The sequence below is a fragment of the Bufo gargarizans genome, chromosome 11, assembly GCF_014858855.1.
Source record: "Bufo gargarizans isolate SCDJY-AF-19 chromosome 11, ASM1485885v1, whole genome shotgun sequence".
In the NCBI taxonomy this organism is placed as follows: Eukaryota; Metazoa; Chordata; class Amphibia; order Anura; family Bufonidae; genus Bufo; species Bufo gargarizans.
In genome coordinates this window covers 72188012-72209604 of record NC_058090.1, presented here as the reverse complement: position 1 = coordinate 72209604, position 21593 = coordinate 72188012, and the positions used below count along the sequence as shown (strand labels likewise).

The 21593-nt window shown below is 51.0% G+C and overlaps 1 protein-coding gene across 1 annotated transcript; it reads left to right on the top strand.

Moving 5' to 3' along the window:
* Positions 1–15013: 15013 nt before the first annotated feature.
* On the top strand, positions 15014–20752 carry SPTSSA (serine palmitoyltransferase small subunit A). The gene is made up of 2 exons (XM_044272487.1): positions 15014–15217; positions 19891–20752. The coding sequence occupies exons 1-2, from the start codon at positions 15085–15087 to the stop codon at positions 19992–19994; spliced, it is 237 nt and encodes a 78-aa protein (XP_044128422.1). The 5' UTR covers positions 15014–15084; the 3' UTR covers positions 19995–20752.
* Positions 20753–21593: the final 841 nt, after the last annotated feature.

The following is a 21593-nucleotide window of genomic DNA, read 5'->3' as shown; positions in this document are numbered from 1 at the left end:
CACTAATTCCCCCAAGCGAAAAGCGCCAAAAAACGCCAAAAAACGCCAACGCAAACGCAGCCCTAAACAGCCCCAACTCCCACCCGGAACTGCAAATCCCACTCAACTGTTCCCCCATCCGCCCCAACAACTCAAAAGACACCGGCCTCCGACAATCCGGCCCCCTGCACGCGCCCCTCCGCCAACCCTTCAAAACCTGCCGTACCAAAAACTCCTTCGTCAAATCCCGCAGCCCCCGCAGCCGGAAACCGAATGCAACCCCTGCAATAAAATGGTTCACTTTCGACACCGACCACCCCTCGCCCTTCAGCCGTCCCAACAATACCAACAACCTCACATCCCCATCACCGCCCCCAGCCCCCCAAGCCCCGTTCCAAGACTCCCAGATCGCCCACGCCTTACCATACTCCCTCCACGTACCCGGACTCAACGAATCCCTCAACATCCCCATCACTTCTCCTCCAAGATCCCCCACAGCCACGACGGACACTCCAGACCCGCCGCCTCCGCTTCTGGCGCTAGAAGCCGGAACCGCTCCCACTGTGAACGAGAAAGAGAATCCGCCACTGAATTAGACACACCAGCCACATGCTCCGCCACCACCCACACATTAATAGACAAGCAGCGCAACACAAAAAACTGCAACAGCCGCACCACCGGCGGAGAAGATGCGGACAAACTGTTGATAGCCTGAACCACCCCAAGATTGTCGCAATGAAAGCGCACCTTCCTGTTCCCCAATCTCTCCCCCCACAACACCACCGCCATCACAATGGGAAAAAGCTCTAACAAAGCCACATTCCTCACCCACCCCCGACTGACCCACGAATCCGGCCACACGCCCGCGCACCATTGACCCTGGCAATAAGCCCCGAAACCCACCCCCCCCGACGCGTCAGTATACAACTCCAACTCCACACTATCACACAAACCCTCCATGACCAACGACCTACCATTGTACTGACCTAAAAACTCCGCCCACACCCTCAAATCCCCTTTCAACTCCTTACGCAACCTGATAAAATGATGCGGCGCTGACACCCCTGCCGTAGCCGCGGCCAACCGTCTACAAAAAATCCTACCCATTGGCATAATTTGACAAGCGAAGTTCAATTTTCCCAACAATGACTGCAACGCCCGCAACCTAATCTTCTCCCCTCCTATGGCCCTGCCAATCTCCTGCCGCAAATCCTCCAACTTATCCTGGGGAAGTCTGCACTCCATCCGCTCTGTGTCTATAACAATCCCCAAAAAACACAATTCCGTCACCGGACCAACTGTCTTCTCCCGCGCCAACGGTACCCCAAAACGCGCAAAAACTGACTGCACCGTGTGCAGCAACAAAGAACACACCCGTGAATTCGCCGCCCCCAAACACAAAAAATCATCCAAGTAATGGATAACAGATGAACAACGGAAACCTCCACCACAACCCATTCCAGAAACGAGCTAAAAGTCTCAAAATATGCACATGAGAGAGAGCACCCCATCGGCAAGCACCTATCCACAAAATACTCCCCATCCCAAAAACAGCCCAACAAACCCATGCTCTCCACGTGCACCGGCAGCAAACGAAATGCCGCCTCCACATCAACCTTAGCCATCAACGTCCCCCGCCCCAACCGCCTCACCCATCTCACAGCCGCATCAAAGGACGTATAGACCACCGAACAAAGTTCAGGAGCTATACCATCATTGACCGACGCCCCTTTCGGGTAAGACAAGTGATAAATGAGCCGAAACTTATTCGGCTCCTTCTTCGGCACCACGCCCAGCGGAGACACCCTCAACCCCGGGATCGGCGGTTCCTTGAATGGACCCGCCATCCGCCCCAACTCCACCTCCTTCCACAACTTCTCCGTCACCACATCCGCATGATCAAGCGCGGACCTAAGATTCTTATGAACCATAGGCCCCGCCGTAACAACCGACGGAATCCGAAAACCAAAACTAAAACCATCCCCCAACAAAACAGCCGCAACCCGATCCGGGTACCTATCTAGGAACACCTGCATCTCTTCCAACCGCACCGGCGTCCGTCCCCTTTCCAGCACCATCCCCGCCCCTATTCCTGCCCCCTTTGAAGCAACGATTGGCGCCATGGGCCCCCCCACACCCCGTGCACTCGTGCTTAAATTTGCACTTGGCCCCAAATCTGCAATTTCCTTCGTTAAATAGGAAACACAACCCCTTTGCCGACGCCGCTGCCAAGGCACCCGGGGAAGACCCCCCGGACTCCCCCCGAAAGGACTGCCCAGTCCTGGGAGCCGCCGTCACCCTCAACCACAACCCAATGTCCTTATGATCCCATCGGATATCGGGCCTAACCGCCTTCCGCTGCAGGAACTGCTCATCATACCGGAGCCAACCCATACCCCCATAAACCCTATACGCCTCCCCAATCGCGTCCTGGTAGCAAAACAGCGCCGAACAACAATCCGGCGACCGCTCCCCAATGACACTCGCCAATATGGCAAACGCCTGCAACCAATTAGCAAAAGTACGCGGGATCAAACGATGCCGCCGCTTATCCTCATCCTCCTTCTTCCCCTCATCCTTCTTACCCCTATCCAACGGAAGCAGCGAGAATATCTCCACATACTCCCCCTTCCAAATCCTCTCCCTCACCTCCTGTTTCAAATGAGCCCCCAACGGCCCCTCAAAGCAGACGTACACCTCCCCGCGCGCCCTATCATCCAACCTCTGCACTTCCTCCTCACCCCCCGCCTGCGTTTCCACTGACACCGACCCCCCCACAACCCCCGGCGACCCTGCCACGGCCCCCGGTATCACCCCCCACCCCGGCAACGGAGACCCCGCACCCGCTCCCATACCCGATAACCATCCCGCCAGCCCCCCCAACAACTGCCCCAAACCCCTACCAAACTCCCCCATGGACCCCCCCCCCCCAGCAACCGGGAAACCCTGCGCTAACATGGAGCCCCACGCAATCTCACCAGGCACCGCGGGCGCTGTGACTCCCGCTGCCGCAGATCCTGACTCCCGCCGACCGGACACTCCACCGTCCTGGATCCTGGACGTCGACGGCTGTTCATCCCGGACCTCCTGCACGACCCTCTGCACAACACTGGACGGGCCCCGGGCGAAGACCTCGGCGCCCCCCACGGCAAGGGGATCTTCATCCGCGCTGCTCCCATCTTCTCTGGACCTGCGCCGGCATCCGTCACCACCCAGCGCAGCCCGAGGAACCACGACGTCGTCCAGAAGCCGAGCGGACCGCCCGCTTAAGGAGGGACAGGGCCGGTCCGCCGTTCCCGGTCCGGAATCCATCAGCACCGCCGCAGGGAGAGGGGGAAGGGGCGTCCCACTCCGCTCAGGGCCCCGCCGCGTGACGGGATTCCTTCCACGGCGTGAGCGACTCGCAGAAGGCCGAGCGGCCGCTCTCCGCCGTGAAGGGTCCACAGAGGGGCTCCCTACTCGGCGCCGGGCCCGTGGGGTGACTTCAGGGCTTAGGCGCGCCGGCGGAACCCCACGCCGCGGCCGGGCAGCCCGAACTGTAGGGGAAATCTCCGGAGCAGGGGACACCAGACAGGCACCCACCTGCTCCTGCAGCCAGCCAGGCCCCCGCACCTCCGCCTCACGCCGCAACCGCTCCAGCATGGCATCCACCGATAATACAGGCGCCGACATCTTGCGTCCGTTTCGCTCCCCTGGCCGCACTGCACTGCTCCGCCCACTTCCTCCTTCCCTGCTCCTGCCGCGCCCCTCGCTGCCTCGGCAACTCGCGCCTCAGCTGGATGCCGCCCCCCGCACCTCTTAACCCTTACCTCACTGTCATGGAACCATGAACCAGACGTACAACAAGAGATAAGTGGAAAATAAGAAGGTTTTATTGAAGAGCAAGCCGTAAGCAAAGTCCGAACGGATGGCTAAACCGAAGCAGGGTCTTGCGGAGACAGAGGTCAGGAACCAGAAGGGTAGTCAGACGAAGCCAGGAACAGGAACCAACGGGGTAGTCAGACGAAGCCGGAATCAGGAACCAACGGGGTAGTCAGACGAGGCCAGGATCAGGAACCAGAAGCAGCAGCAGTCTTGGAAGCATGTGAACACAGGAGGACCAAGCAAGGAACTGAAGCCACAGACCTCCTATATATATGAGCTAGGCATCCAGCTCCTCCCAGTGGGAAGGAGGAGCCGCAGGGTGGGAGGCTACAAGAAAACCCAGAAACCAAGATGGCCGCCAGCACATGTCAAACGAAGGGAACAGCAAGGAGGTAAGACCATGACAGTACCTCCCCCTCAAGGGCCCCTCCTCCGCGGAGTAAGGAACGGTTTCTGAGGGAAGCGTGCGTGGAAGGCTCGGAGCAAGACAGGAGCATGGACATCTGCGGAGGGAACCCAGGAACGCTCCTCTGGACCATAACCACGCCAATGGACCAAAAACTGCACCCGGCCGCGGACCAGGCGTGAGTCCAGGATATTGCTCACCTCATACTCCTCACGATTGCCCACTTGGACCGGACGAGGCCGAGGAATCGAGGAAGTGAAACGATTACACACCAGTGGCTTCAACAGGGAGACATGAAACACGTTGGAGATCCGCATGCCAGGAGGAAGCGCAAGGGCATAGGCTACCGGGTTTACCCTGCGAAGCACTCGGAAGGGACCAACAAAGCGAGGCGCCAGCTTGGGAGTGGGCACTCGAAGGTTGAGGTTGCGGGTGGACAACCATACGCGGTCTCCGACCTGGTAGGAAGGAGCGGGCGCTCGTCTGCGATCAGCCTGGAGTTTCTGGCGCTGCGCAGAGACCTCAAGGGACCTCTGGATCTGTACCCAAGAAGCACGTAGGACGGAAAGGTGATCCTCCACAGCCGGAATATCCTGGGGAGAGAATACCTCCGGTAACACGGCAGGTTGGAACCCATAATTGGCCATGAAGGGAGACGTCCCAGAGGAAGAGTTCACCGCCGTGTTCCTGGCAAACTCAGCCCAAGGCAGGAGGTCAACCCAATTGTCTTGGTGATCGGAGACATAGCAACGAAGGAATTGCTCCAAGGCCTGATTGGATCGTTCTGCGGCCCCATTGGACTGAGGGTGGTAGGCCGAGGAGAAAGAGAGATGAATCCCCAACTGGGAGCAAAAGGTGCGCCAGAACCTGGACACAAACTGACTCCCCCGATCCGACACAATCTCCTTGGGCAAACCGTGCAACCGGAAGACCTCCCTGGCAAAAATCGAGGCCAACTCTTGTGCAGAGGGTAACTTCTTGAGAGGAACACAGTGGCACATTTTGGAAAACCGATCCACAATCATGAGAATGACCGTATGGCCTCGGGATGCAGGGAGGTCCACAATGAAATCCATCCCCAGGTGTGACCATGGACGCTCCCCGGTGGCTATGGGTTGCAAAAGGCCCAACGGAAGGTGCCGAGGGGACTTACTCTGGGCACAAACGGAGCATGCCGCTACATATGCGGCGATGTCGGAACGTAGAGAAGGCCACCAGAACAGACGTGAAACCGCCCAGGACAGCTGATTCTTTCCAGGGTGCCCCGCGGCCTTGGAGTTATGGTAGGTTCGCAACAGCCGAGTGCGCAACTCCTCAGGCACAAAACATCTGCCGTTGGGTCTCCCAGAGGGAGCACCAGATTGAGCCGCCAAAATCTGCTCACCCAGAGGAGAAGTCAGGCTGGTGCGAATAGCGGCCAGGATCTGATTCGGGGGTATGACCGTAGTCGGAATCGACTCCTCCCCGGACAGCTCGGAGTACTGCCGTGATAAGGCATCCGCTCTGATGTTCTTGGAGCCGGGTAGGTAGGAGACCACGTAATTAAAACGTGACAAGAACAGAGCCCATCTGGCCTGACGTGGTGTCAATCTCTTGGCCTCAGAGAGGTAGGTCAGATTCTTGTGGTCCGTCAGGATGAGAACCGGAACCACCGAGCCCTCGAGCAAGTGCCTCCATTCTTTAAGGGCCTGCACGATGGCCAATAACTCCCTGTCACCAATCTGATAGTTGCACTCCGCGGAAGACAGTTTCCGGGAGTAAAACCCACAAGGAAGCAGAGGACCCTCTGGTGTTCTACGCTGAGACAGGAGGGCGCCTACTCCCGTCTCAGACGCGTCCACCTCGAGGACAAAAGGCAACCCAGGGTTGGGATGCGACAGAATCGGAGCCGACACAAAGGCGGACTTTAGAGCCTCAAAAGCTCGGATGGCCTCGAGCGGCCAGACCTGAGGATTACTGCCCTTCCTGGTCAGATCCGTGAGAGGCTTGGCTAGCATGGAAAAGTCCCTGATGAACTTCCGATAATAATTGGCGAAGCCCAAAAAGCGCTGCAGGGCACGGAGACCACTGGGCTGGGGCCACTGTAAGACAGCCGAAACCTTCTCAGGATCCATGGAGAACCCCTCAGCGGAAATGATGTAACCTAAGAAGGTTACCTGGGATCGGTGAAATTCGCATTTCTCAAGCTTACCGAACAGCTTGTTCTCTCGTAAGCGTTGCAACACTCGTCTGACATCCAGAATGTGGGCCTCCATGGATGCAGAATATACCAAGATGTCATCCAAATAGACCACCACACACTGCTGCAACAGGTCACGGAAAACATCGTTGATGAATTCCTGGAAGACTGCGGGCGCATTGCACAACCCAAAGGGCATAACCAAGGATTCATAATGACCGGTCCTGGTGTTAAACGCGGTCTTCCACTCATCGCCCGCCTTGATCCTTACCAGGTTATATGCCGCCCTCAGGTCGAGTTTGGTAAAGACCGTGGCCCCTTTGAGGCGATCGAACAGCTCGGAAATCAAGGGTATCGGGTAAGCGTTCTTGATCGTGATGCGATTGAGACCCCTGTAATCGATGCAAGGCCTCAACTCGCCGCCCTTCTTTTTCACAAAGAAAAATCCAGCCCCTGCCGGGGACGAGGATTTGCGAATGTGTCCGCGTGAAAGCGCCTCCCTCACGTACTCCTCCATGGCCTCATTCTCCGCTACCGACAGTGGATAGACTTTGCCACGAGGAGGAACGGCACCGGATTGTAACTCTATGGCACAATCGTATGGGCGGTGCGGAGGTAGGGCAACCGCGCGCACCTTATCGAATACATCCCGGTACTCTTCGTATTCAGGAGGCAACAGAGAGTCCGAGGAAGTACACAGCAACTTGACAGGCCCATGGATGCAACTAGCCCCACACTGCGGTGACCACGAGAGGATCTCGACCGATCTCCAATCGAAAGTCGGATTATGCTTCTGGAGCCAGGGGTACCCCAAGACCACCGAGTAGTGTGGAGACGAAATAACCTGGAGACAGACCGACTCTCTGTGAACGGCACCAATGGCTATCCCCACTGGAAGGGTCTCATGAGTCACGTGTGGCGGCAGAAGGGGTCTGCCGTCTATCGCCTCAAGAGCCAGTGGGGAACCTCGAGGCTGCAGAGGAATGGAATTGGCGGCAACGAACACTCTATCAATGAACAAACCACCAGCACCAGAGTCCACCAACGCCTGGGTCGTCACCGAGCCCCCGACCCAGGAGAGGACAACCGTGATCAGTGGTTTGTCAACACGGGAAACCGGGGACGAGGAGACTCCACCCAAGATCTGCCCCCGACAGGACCTCAGGTGCGAGCGTTCTCCCGGACGGTTCGGACATGCCAACCGAAAATGCCCACCGAGACCACAGTACATGCATCGGCCCTCGCGTCTCCGGAGTACCCTCTCCCCCTCAGACAGGCGAGCAAACCCCCGCTGCATGGGTTCACCCCCAGACAAGTCATCCCCAGGAGGCGTGGGAGGAGAGGGAGGCACGGGTGGGACAGCAAACGTAGGCGCCAATCTGTTAGGAGACCTCCGCAGGCTCTCCTTAAAGGAAGGTCTCTCCCTGAGTCTGATGTCAATCAAAATCAGGAAAGAAATAAGAGACTCGAGCTCCACTGGTAGGTCCTTAGCTGCAACCTCATCCTTCAAGGCATCCGAGAGACCATGAGAGAAAGCAGCGACCAGAGCCTCATTATTCCAGCCCACCTCTGCTGCCAGGGTACGAAACTCAATGGCGTATTCAGCTACGGATCGTGAACCCTGTCTGATGGACATAAGGAGCTTCGCAGCAGAGGCAGCACGAGCCGGCACATCGAATACCTTCCGAAGAGAAGCAACAAAACCGGAAAACTCGGCAACCACCGGATTGTTGTTCTCCCATAAAGGGCTGGCCCAGGCTAAGGCCTTGTCCGAGAGCAGCGAGATCAAGAAGCCCACCCTTGATCTCTCAGTAGGAAAGGCATGTGGCAGCAACTCGAAGTAAATGCCCACCTGGTTAAGGAAACCTCGGCACTGAGTTGGCTCTCCCCCAAAGCGCTGTGGAAGGGGGGCAGAACCGGTCATACCCTGAAACACCACAGGCGCAGCAACAGGTGTCAGGGTAGACTCTGGCGCAACAACCGGAGCGGCAGTAGGAGCGGGCCCAGGAGCGACAACCGACCCATCGGCAACGGAAGCTAAATGAGCCGTGCGTTCAAGCAGGGTTTGCAACGCCACAGCGAACCGACCCAACAGGTGATCCTGCTGATCAAGTCTGGCAACCAGTGTAGGTAGCGAGGGTGGCCCTGTACCGTCAGAATTCATGGCTTGGTCCTAATGTCATGGAACCATGAACCAGACGTACAACAAGAGATAAGTGGAAAATAAGAAGGTTTTATTGAAGAGCAAGCCGTAAGCAAAGTCCGAACGGATGGCTAAACCGAAGCAGGGTCTTGCGGAGACAGAGGTCAGGAACCAGAAGGGTAGTCAGACGAAGCCAGGAACAGGAACCAACGGGGTAGTCAGACGAAGCCGGAATCAGGAACCAACGGGGTAGTCAGACGAAGCCGGAATCAGGAACCAACGGGGTAGTCAGACGAGGCCAGGATCAGGAACCAGAAGCAGCAGCAGTCTTGGAAGCATGTGAACACAGGAGGACCAAGCAAGGAACTGAAGCCACAGACCTCCTATATATATGAGCTAGGCATCCAGCTCCTCCCAGTGGGAAGGAGGAGCCGCAGGGTGGGAGGCTACAAGAAAACCCAGAAACCAAGATGGCCGCCAGCACATGTCAAACGAAGGGAACAGCAAGGAGGTAAGACCATGACACTCACCTCCCTCGCCGCCACGCCTCTTCATGCGCGTCCTCCCCCACCGCTGCGCTCCAGTCCGGCCTGACTTGTGTGTTTAAATATGGGTAAGCAATCTACCCCCATTAACCTCCTCACGACCGCCGTACGCAGGATTGCGTCTTCTCGGCGGTCATGCTCTTCTGGGTGGACGCGCCGGTGCGTCCTCTCGCGAGACGCGAGATTTCCGGGTATGCCGGCCCGCGCATGCGCATCGCGGGCCGTCAAAATTCAAAGAAGAAGTTCGTCATCAACCTGCCGGCCACGATCATTGGCTGGCAGGTTGATGATTTTCAAAAAAAACAATCAGAAGCCACATAACCCATCATATTAGTAAATATGATGGGGTTATATGGCTGCTGTGCTCCTCTGCTCCTTCTTTTGGTCGGTTGGTTCCAGCAGAGGAGCAGAGGAGCACACATCACTGTGAGTACCCACTACACTACACTTAGCCCCCAGATCACCTCCCAGCACCCAATTAACCCTTTGATCACCCCTTCTTGCCCCTGTCAATCACTAGTGAAAAGGAAAAAAGTGATCAGTGCAAACTGTCACTTTTTTTTTTTTCACTGGTATTGACCGTTAGGTTTTAGGTATAGTTTAGGCCCCTTGGTTAGGTAGTTAGCGATCAGTTAGCGCCCAGCCCACCGCACCGCAGTCCGTTATTCGCTGATTAGCGTATCGCTAATCAGCATTTGTACTTTTATAGTATCTGGAAGTGATCAAAACTGATCACGGTCAGATCTATAATTGTATTAGTGTCACTTTAGTTCGCCCTCCACCCAAAACGCAGTGTTTGCCCGATCAGGCCTGATCGGTCGCCCACACGTGCGTTCGCCCACGCCCGCCCCACCGCAGTGACAAAACTTTTTATTTTTTTTGATCACTGCACATTCACTTTACACGCACTGCGGCGATAAAAAAAATCAGTTTTGATATTTTTTATCAACCGCAGCGGCCTCCGGTACTTCGCTAGCCTCCCCTTTGTAAGACAGGCTTGCTTTTTTTTTCTTGGGTAGTCTCAGGGAATACCCCTAAATTTAGTTGCCCAAATGTCTAACAGGGGGTATTCTTCTGAAGAGGCCTACAGGCTTCTGACCCAGTCGGATGAGGAGTGGGAACCCTCATCTGATGAATCCAGCGGGTCAGAATACGAACCTGTAGAAAGCAGTGGCTCTCTGACCCAAAGTTCGGACGAGGAGGCTGAGGTCCCTGATAGCACCAGGCGTACCCGGCCCAGTGTCGCTAGACCACAGGTTGCGCAGGATCCGCTTCAAGAGCAGCAGAGTGGGGCTGGTGCTGTCGGATTACGTGGTGAGGCATACACCAGCAGCCCAGCCCTCCCTGGACCTAGTACCAGCACTGCCGTAGAACATGGTGAAGTAGCGAGCACCAGAAGGGCAGTTGAAGCTGGTACGGTGGCACGAGCAGTAGTGACCCCGTCGCAGCCACCGCAAAGACGTGCCCGTAGAGCCCCTAGAATCCCAGAGGTGCTGGCAAACCCTGATTGGCAGTCCCCAACTTCAGCCGCACCTGTAGTTTTCCCTTTCACTGCCCAGTCTGGAGTTCGGGTTGAGACAGCTCAGATCGGTTCGGCCCTGGGATTTTTTGAGCTGTTCTTGACTGCGGAGCTCTTAGACTTAGTTGTGGCCGAAACAAACAGATATGCCACACAATTTATAACCGCTAACCCGGGAAGCTATTATGCCCAGCCTTTCCAGTGGAAACCAGTCCAAGTTTCCGAAATTAAAACTTTTCTGGGCCTCCTCCTCAACATGGGCCTGACAAAAAAGCATGAATTGCGGTCATATTGGTCCACGAACCCAATTCATCACATGCCCATGTTCTCTGCTGCTATGTCCAGGACACGATTTGAGACCATCCTGCGTTTCCTGCACTTTAGTGATAACAGCACCTCCCGTCCCAGAGGCCACCCTGCTTTTGACCGGCTCCACAAAATTCGGCCCCTCATAGACCATTTCAACCTGAAATTTGCAGATTTGTATACCCCTGAGCAAAACATCTGCATAGACGAGTCCCTGATACATTTTACCGGGCGCCTTGGCTTCAAACAATACATCCCAAGCAAGCGCGCCCGGTATGGGGTCAAATTGTATAAGCTCTGTGAAAGGGCCACAGGCTATACCCACAAATTTCGGGTCTATGAGGGAAAAGATCAGACCCTGGAGCCGGTCGGTTGCCCTGACTACCTGGGGAGCAGTGGGAAGACAGTTTGGGACTTGATGTCACCCTTATTCGGCAAGGGGTACCATCTTTATGTGGACAATTTTTACACAAGTGTGGCCCTCTTTAGGCATTTGTTTCTAGAACGGATTGGCGCCTGTGGTACCGCTCGTTACCACCCGTCTTGCAAGGGGGCAGAGGGCCGCACTGTGTAACGAAGAACTGCTCGCGGTGAAATGGAGAGACAAGCGTGACGTTTACATTCTCTCCTCCATTCACGCAGACACGACAATACAAATTGAGCGAGCAACCCGTGTCATTGAAAAGCCCCTCTCAGTCCACGACTATAACCTTCACATGGGAGGGGTGGACTTCAATGACCAGATGTTGGCTCCGTATTTAGTGTCCCGCAGAACCAGACGCTGGTATAAGAAGGTGTCTGTATATTTAATTCAATTGGCTCTGTACAATAGTTTTGTTCTCTACAGTAAGGCTGGGAGAACTTGATCCTTCCTCAAATTTCAGGAAGAGATCATCGCGAACCTCCTGTACCCAGGAGGTTCCGTGGCCCCATCCACCAGTGTAGTTAGCCGTCTACACGAGCGACATTTCCCCAGTGTCGTTCCTGGTACCTCAAACCGACCGCCACCCCGAAAAAAATGTCGTGTCTGTAGCAGGAGTGGAATAAGGCGTGACACCCGCTATTTCTGTCCTGACTGTCCTGACCACCCTGCCCTATGCTTTGGAGAGTGTTTCCGGAAGTACCACTCACAGGTACACTATTAGCATAGGGATCATCTCACCAGGACAGGCACACAGGGCTATTAGGGCCCATTCACTCACAGCTGCTGCAAACCTCTCCTTTCACATGGGACAAAGTGCATAACGCACTTCGCCACATCTTTGGGCGATTTGCGCTTTGCACATTGACCCATGGGGAAGGAGAGGTTTGTTCTATAAAGGTAAAAAAAACAAAAAAAAAACACCAGTAAGCAAACACGTTAATGTTTAGTTCAAAAAGTTAAAGTTTACATGTTCTGTTCCAAAGTTAATAAAATTATTGCGTTGTGGCCTGGGTTTTTCTTTTTTTTTGTTTTTTTACCATCCAGGTGGACCAACCGATCGACTAGCTGCAGCACTGATGTGCATTCTGACAGAAGCATTGCGCTGCTGTCAGATTACACGCAAGTCGGTGTATGCGGCGCTGCAAGACGGGATTTCTACTCTGCAGTAACAGATACGTTTGCCAAGGCATACGAGCTGAGGAGGAGGCGGCGTTCCTATGCTTTGGCAAACACTTTGTATATATATAAAAAAAAATAAAAAATCCCGGCAATGATTTATTCATCCATATCGATTGATGTGAATGGAGAAATCTGGTTTGCCAGGGCATACGAGCTAAGTGGGTATGGATGTAGGGCGGAGCTCATATGTCCTGGCAGACGCCTTTCCCCTCCATTTTTTTTTTTGGGCAGAGATTTTTTCATCCACATTGATCGATGCGAATGAAGAAATCTGTGCCGTTCATTTTTTTTCTTTCAGCCCAGAGGCTGAACGGAAAAAAAAATCTCATTACCTGTATGCTCAATATAAGGAGAATAGCAGAAACTCCTAATGCTGGCCATACATGTAATGATTGCGGAGACCCTCAAATGCCAGGGCAGTACAAACACCCCACAACTGACCCCATTTTGGAAAGAAGACACCCCAAGGTATTTGCTGAGGGGCATATTGAGTCCATGAAAGATTTAAATTTTTGTCCTAAGTTAGCGGAAAGTGAGACTTTGTGAGAAAAAAACAAAAAAAAAATCTATTTCCGCTAACTTATGTGAAAAAAAAAAATTCTATGAACTTGCCAGGCCCCTCATTGGATACCTTGGGGTGTCTTCTTTCCAAAGTGGGGTCACATGTGGGGTATTTATACTGCCCTGGCTTTTTAGGGGCCCTAAAGCGTGAGAAGAAGTCTGGGATCCAAATGTCTAAAAATGCCCTCCTAAAAGGAATTTGGGCACCTTTGCGCATCTAGGCTGCAATAAAGTGTGACACATCTGGTATCGCCGTACTCAGGAGAAGTTGGGGAATGTGTTTTGGGGTGTCATTTTACATATACCCATGCTGGGTGAGAGAAATATCTTGGTCAAATGCCAACTTTGTATAAAAAAATTGGAAAAGTTGACTTTTGCCAAGATATTTCTCTCACCCAGCATGGGTATATGTAAAATGACACCCCAAAACACATTCCCCAACTTCTCCTGAGTACGGCGATACCAGATGTGTGACACCTTTTTGCAGACAAGGTGGGCAAAGGGGCACATATTCCAAAGTGCACCTTTCGGATTTCGCAGGCCATTTTTTACACATTTTGATTGCAAAGTTCTTCTCACACATTTGGGCCCCTAAATTGCCAGGGCAGTATAACTACCCCACAAGTGACCCCATTTTGGAAAGAAGACACCCCAAGGTATTCCGTGAGGGGCATGGCGAGTTCCTAGAATTTTTTTTTTTTTGTCGCAAGTTCGTGGAATATGAGACTTTGTAAGAAAAAAATAAATAAAAAAATCATCATCATTTTCCGCTAACTTGTGACAAAAAATAAAAAGTTCTATGAACTCACTATGCCCATCAGCGAATACCTTAGGGTGTCTACTTTCCGAAATGGGGTCATTTGTGGGGTTTTTCTACTGTTTGGGCATTGTAGAACCTCAGGAATCATGACAGGTGCTCAGAAAGTCAGAGCTGCTTCAAAAAGCGGAAATTCACATTTTTGTACCATAGTTTGTAAACGCTATAACTTTTACCCAAACCATTTTTTTTTTTGCCCAAACCATTTTTTTTTTTGCCCAAACATTTTTTTTTTTTGCCCAAACATTTTTTTTTTTTTGCCCAAACATTTTTTTTTTTGCCCAAACATTTTTTTTTTATCAAAGACATGTAGAACAATAAATTTGGCGAAAAATTTATATATGGATGTCGTTTTTTTGCAAAATTTTACAGCTGAAAGTGAAAAATGTCATTTTTTTGCAAAAAAATCGTTACATTTTGATTAATAACAAAAAAAGTAAAAATGTCAGCAGCAATGAAATACCACCAAATGAAAGCTCTATTAGTGAGAAGAAAAGGAGGTAAAATTCATTTGGGTGGTAAGTTGCATGACCGAGCGATAAACGGTGAAAGTAGTGTAGTGCCGAAGTGTAAAAAGTGCTCTGGTCATGAAGGGGGTTTCAGCTAGCGGGGCTGAAGTGGTTAATCTGAACATTAAATAATCCCACTGAATATGGAGAGTATATCTGCTAAATAATTATTAGATATGTCAAATGGTTTTGTCTCTAATTCAAATATTACATTTCCACTATTCTCTATGGGCATTCCACTCTGGTCCATTATGCTCTATGGGCATTCCTTTTAGTATGCCCCCGGATGTGAAGTGGTTAATACATCCGCCCATAATAGGAACCTACAAGAACCCTACGTAGCAGACGGTGGAGGGAACACAGCCCAGCAACAGGCACGTTTGTTGTGACAGAGAAGCACGTGAGGCCGCTTGTCGCCAGACACTACTGACCAACGGCAGAGCCGCGCCCTGTGCAAGGATCACCTCATGTAGACCCGCCTCTCCCCCTGCACTCGCTGACCGCGGGCCACGTGACCGCAGGACTTCACTCTAGTAACCAGGAAAGGGCGGGAGCTAGCTACGTCACAGGGTCTGGTGATCATTACGTCACTGCCCAGAAGGAAGCGGTGAGAGAGACTGGGAAGACAGGTTGGTCGCCGCTGGTATCCGAGGATGAAGGTTTCCTGTGAGGCCGGAGCTCAGGGCTCTCTGGGCCGCGCCTGGAAGCAGATGTCGTGGCTGTATTACCAGTACCTGCTGGTGACCGCCCTGTACATGCTGGAGCCGTGGGAGAGGACCATCTTCAGTATCCTTTCTCTCAGTGGTGGCATGCACTAGGCCGGTGTAGGGTGTTCTGAACCTATGGGGATTACTGCAGTCATTATTAGGTAAGGGCGGCCATTAACTGGTAGGGAATGGCTAGTGTTGAACGAACTTGTGTTTTTAAGTTTGGGTTATCGGAGAATCCCGTCGTGGATCCACTGCCACGGAATTATGACGGACTGCCTCTTATAGGCTTCCGTGGTGCATGCCGTCATAGAATCCCACTATGTCCGTGGTAGCGGAATCCGTAATGGAGTTATCTGATAACTCGAACCCTGAACGCCGAACTTAAAACACAATTTTGATGGACACTGGTCCCAGCTAGGAGCGCTGAGCGGATCCCATGGAAATGAATGGGATTGCTGCACCAGCAATAGATACTCCGATCCCATTCATTTCTATGAGATCACCACAGATCCTGGCCGCAACGGCTGTCTCCGTGTAGCCGTACCCTTAGGGCTCATTCACACCACCGTATGAAACGTTCAGAACTGTCTGCACCTGTAGTTCCTCTTGTGGCCCCACAAAATATAAAACATGTCCAAATGCGGACAACAATAGGCATTCTATGTATAGGGCTGGCCGTGTGCATTGTGGATCCGCAATTTGTGGACTTGAAAACGCTTATGGCCGTCGGAATGAGCCCTTAGTGTCAGCTCGGGCGCGTCACATGTCATTCCCTGAAACCACAGACATCGGGTTTAGGACTCGTGCACATTTGCAGTCCTTAAAACATGGATACCGGCCACTCTGGTCATTTGGGGAAGGGTAGGGGTTACAGGGTTTCCAGCTGTAGGACCCCCTCCGATCTAATAGTTATCCCCTATCCTGTAGATATAACCGGAATATCCCTTTAAGTGGTTGCGAGAGCTGCTATTATAATTAGTGTTGAGCGAATTGAGCTTCGTATCATAGATCCGAATGCTGTCCAGGGACCTGTCTCCGAACATCATTATAATGTATTGCCTCTGTGGGGGCAAAATTCCTTTCAGTTTTTATTTCTGCTTCTCTAAAAACATTGGAAATTAGCAATCCGGAGTCAGGTTTGGTGCAGAGGTACCAGGCAGTACCAAACCCGACTTCGGACTCCTAAATTTTAATACCAGATTAATTTACCGAAGTCTCGGAGGCAGTACATTTTAGGCTCCTTTCAGATGTCTGCATCCATTCCGCAGTATCGGGAACGGGTGTGGACCCATTAATTCTCAATGGGATGCGGAGAGCACACTATGTGCTATCCGCATTTCCGGAGTTCGGGCCCCAAATTTCTGGGCTTCGCCCCTGAACTTCTGGGCCGTGGTTCTGCCAAAAAAATAGAACATGTCCTATTCTTGTCCGCAATTGCGGACAAGAATAGGCAGTTCTATGGGGGGTGCCGGCCGGGTGTATTGCGGATCCGTGGACGTGTGAATGGACCCTTAATGCTGTATGAAGACAGGTCTCCGGACAGCATTAAAACGAAGTGTTTGAACTAATCGACTTCAGATCTGTGATCCGAAGCTCGATTCGCTCAAGCCTAATTCTAATGGATGAGTCACGGCTACCTGAGGAAAGTCATGAGCGCCTGCTTCCAGTGATTGACAGTTGTCTCCTAGGGACAAAGCTAAGGGTACACCCACCCTGGAAGTAACATACAGAAACCACTTGTATCACGGCTGGTTTTCCTAACGCTGGGTTCAGACCTGAACGTACGCTCTGTACGGGCGTTTGCAATCGCGAATACAGAGACAAGCGAACGCCCATTGTCGCTCGTTCCCGTTCGGGAACGCGCGACAAGACGCCCCCAAAGAAGCTCATGTACTTCTTGGGGCGTCGGGCGTTTTACAGCGCGATCGTACGCGCTGTAAAACGCTCAGGTGAGAACCATTCCCATAGGGAATCATTGGTTCTTGCCTGTTGAGCGTTTTACAGCGCGTAGGAACGCGCTGTAAACGACCATTCCATAGGGAATCATTGGTTCTTGCCTGTTGAGCGTTTTACAGCGCGTAGGAACGCGCTGTAAAACGCTCAGGTCTGAACCCAGCCTAAAGGGAATCTGTCAGCTTTGAAGCATCATGGAAGTGCCCGAGTCGGTAATGTATTTATCGGTACTCGCTTGCGTTATGAAGTTGTGCTGCAACAAACCAGCAGTAAAATGCATTGAGAGGACTCCTGAGCTCACACACATAATGGGGAGGACTCGGAGGAGTCCTCACAAGGCATTTCGTTGCCTGTTTGTGGGAGCACAGCGTCAGAATGCAGGTGAATAGGAAGATAAAAAGGACATAGTTGGGCTCGGTGTCGCTTACACTGTACACCACTTAGTTCAGGGTCTCTTTCGGAGCTGACAGATTCCCTTAAAGTCTCATCTACGTTGGTTGCACAAAAATCTGCGACAGCGAATCCACAGCGCTTATGCAATGTGTGAACCAACCCCAAGGAGAAAACCAATCTACAGGTGGGGTGAAAGAGGAGCTCCCAAAAAATGACACTTGCAGTCCCGGTCGTGATTTATAGTACTGGTTCTCAGTAGCCACTGAGTGCGTCATCAGAAAATGACCTATTGTTTAAATGATGTATTTTATGTTTATTTTCATCTTTTTATAGAATATTTGATGTTCATTTTAGTTTGCCTGGTAGGGTAGCGTTGATCTGGGTGACAGAGCCTCTTTATAGAGGTTCATATATTATCTAACACATGAAGTGCCCAAAAAAATTACATAAGTATATTTAAGTGCAGTGTAAGGCTAGATATTCATACGACCGTATGTGTTTTGCGGTCCATATGCCATTGTTTTTTTTGCCGATCCATTGTAGCAATGCCTAAAACAGACAAGAATAAGACATGTTCTATTATTTTTTTTGCGGGACTATGGATGCGGACAGCGCACTGTGTGCTGTCCGCACTTTTTCTGGACTCATTGAAATGAATGGGTCCGCATCCTATCCGTAAAAAAACAACACAACGGAAACAAACAACGTTCATGTGCATTGAGCCTAAAGGGAATAACGTACAAGCTGTAGAAATAAGTAGATGGCCTCTATCAGAGTGCTGTGGGGAAAAGCCCGGGTTCCATCAGCCCCTTGAAGTGAATGGAGAGGTGGCCGCACTTATTTTATTATATGGGACTTCCAAATATAGCTGAGCACGCTGCTTGGCTATATCAGCACTCCCCATAAATGGAGGGTGGCCACGCATGCGCAGTCCTCTTTCCTTCACCTTGTGAGGTCCATTACAGAGATAGATGCAGGTCACAGAGGTGGGCCCTCTCCTCTCAGGCACTGGAGGGCGTATTCTAACGGTATGCCCCCAACTTTTGAGATGGACGAACCACTTTAAGAATGGACATCTTTTAAACCATCCAACCTGTGAGACTGGAATGTTTCTGGATTACTCTATGAAGATCTGGAAGGCACCGTCTTGTGTCCAGTACAAACCTTCACTGTCTATTTAGCCAACACAAAGATTGTTATGCCAAGTGTGAACAGGTAGCGTCACATCAGTGACTCAAAAAGGCCTGTTAGATCGTTAAAGTTTGGAAATGGCCGCATCCTGTGATTTTAGGATCATTTCTCACAGCATCTTTGTAACCATGTTTATCATTTTGAGTGACCAATAGGCCGTTCACGCATCACTGCCGGGCCTGGGCCCACTGTGGGCAGAGGCACAGAGATATGCAGTGCGCATGCGCCGATTTCCAAACTCTGCGCATGCCTGGGCCCAGCAGCGATGCGTGAACGGCCTATAAGGAAATATGATGTCACAGAGCCACAGGGCTGGCCGGAGTTGAATGTGAGTGAGGCAGGGGAACTTGGGCACTTTCAGCAAACTCTGGGCACTTGCGAGGGGCTCATTAGCATATCATAAAAACGGCTTTCTGGGTGATTTGGATGATCTGAAAAATTCAACAAATGTACCATCTGTGTCATGTCTGTGTCCCACTGACCTATGTGATCGGTGTAAAACCGGTCAGGTTGGTAACAGACTCCCTTTAAAGTCATTGGTGGCAGTGGCCACAGGGTCCCCTCCCCTCCTCTTCATTGTTGGTGCAGTGGTAGGTTCTGATCGGAGCCCCAGTCCATGGCAACCATGATGCTACTGAAGCCCTGGCTGCCATGGTAAGCTCCCTGCTGCTGTGTGCACTATGCACAGGGCAGCAGGGAGAGTGTGAAGTCCTATTTATCGTAATAGAGCTCTATTAGGGTGAATAGGACAAGGGATCAAAAGATCCCAGGTTCTACCCCTAAGGGGGGAAATAGTTATTAAATAAACAGTAAAAAAAAAAAAAGTATAAATCACCCTCTTTCATAATTTTACATAATGTAATTTTTTTTATTGTTTATATATTTTATATCGCCACGTCAGAAAAGTGCAAGCTACTAGAATATAAAAAAAATCTCCTATGCGGTGAACGCCGTAACAGAAAAAATAAGTAAAAAATGTAATAGGACTGTTTTATTATAGGCCTGACGTTCCGATAAAATGCGGAATGCACGCATCTTTTTTGGTGTTTTTTTTTCGCATGGTATCTGGTATTGCAATACTTTTTTATGGTATTGAAAACAACCCTACTTGGAACGCGGACGATGAAAAAATGAAGAAAAACGCTTGGTCAGTAAGGCCGAAAACAGGCTTGTCACTAAGGGGGTTAAATTCCTTAACCAATTTCCTTTCAGACTCCATGTTGGTCTCAATCATTGGAATGGCTTTGTATACAGGATATATTTTTATGCCGCAACATATTCTCGCAATTTTACACTACTTTGAGATTGTTCAGTGACACAAAGGGGACTTCCATGGCAAGGCCTATAAGGACAGAGCATCGGTCTTGGGCATTATTGGTGTCAGAATGAAACAGAGAAGTTGGCATTGCCATGTCCTGCTTAGAAGACGCCAAGATTGGATCAGTGTAATAAAACTGCCATAGACCTTCTCCTATGGGCACGGTCAATTGACGCTCTTTAAAGTTCCTCCTGCTGAACAATGCTATTCTGGCAGAGCTGAGGGCAGTATTTTCTGTGTCACATGTTTTGTTGAAAGCAGTAAATATTTTAATATTACACTGTAAATTTATTTTTAGTTTAACGTTTTGGTTTATTTTTACATTCCTTTATTTTTTTTTCTTATGTTACGGTCATCTCACTGGTACATATGTTGTAACACAAGTTTGTACACAATTTTGTTAATTATGGAGGAAAACCAAACACAGTTGTATGCTAAAAGTTATATTTTGTCTACCTTTTCTTAAACTATTTTTATATCCCCCCCCCCCCCCCCCTTTAATATAAATTGAATGTCAGCTGTAATACCATGTTTGTTAAAGGGATTGTCCCATCTCAACATTTATGGCAAACCCATAGAAGATGCCACAAATGTCGTAACACTGTATATGTACTATGGATATAAGAGGACACAGAGTTCAAGTGTGTGCTAATATTGTGTGGAAAGGTGGCATCTATGTGCAGCTGCAACATTAAGAAAGCGAACCTGTTGAAATTGCCTAGATTTTTACGTTGACAATAAAATATGTGGACTGATTGTTATCGACATCTCAATTCGGATGGTTGCACACATCAGCAATAAAAAAAAATGTAAACATTATTATTATTTCTCACCCCCAACCATAAGGCCTCTTGCACACAAACGTCTGTGTGGCCCATGGCCGTGCTGCGGGTCGCAATGCACGAACATCCAACGTGGGGCAGCGGATTGCGGACCCATTCACTTTAATGGGTCTGTGATCCGGTTGTTCTGCAAAAAGATAGGACATGTCCTATATTTTTGCGGAACGGCCGGAGGTACGGGACGAAACCCCACGGAAGCACTCAGTGCTTCCATTCTGCATCTCTGGATTTGCGGACCCATTGAAGTGAATGGGTCCGCATCCGTGATGCGGAATGCATACGGAACTGTTCCCGTGTATTGCGGATCCGGAAATGCAGTCCTCAATACAGCCACCGGACGCACACGTTGGTGTGCGATAAGCCTAAAAGGCAGCTGCACGATGTTGGTCAATAGGAAAACACTGGTTTCATTGCTGTGCTGTTTTAAGTTTCGTGGTGTGTGTGTTGTCCACTATAATTGGAGAGCTCCTGAGCAATGCCCAGGAGAGGAGTGATGTCTCTTCCCAATTGGACCATCAGTCTCAATTAGCATTTAAGGGTGTCAATTAGGATCAGGGACCATAACTACACATCAGATGTGTAAAATGAAAACCTTAAAGTCTAGCTGGCATGAAGAAAGGTGCACATGTTTAGTCCTTCCATCCTTTCAGTTGTTACTTGATTGCTATCTAAGTTGGGCCTCTTGCACACGAACGTGTGCTGCGGACCGCGATTTGCACGGGCACCGAACGTGGGCCAGCCGCATGCGGATCAGC

What these genes read in the sequence shown, in the direction of transcription:
- SPTSSA (XM_044272487.1), top strand. Translation starts at nt 15,085, where the DNA reads ATGAAGGTTTCCTGTGAGGCCGGAGCTCAGGGCTCTCTGGGCCGCGCC. An exon ending in GTGGGAGAGGACCATCTTCA is followed by an intron (nt 15,218 to 19,890) that starts GTATCCTTTCTC and finishes ATTTCCTTTCAG; the next exon opens with ACTCCATGTTGGTCTCAATC.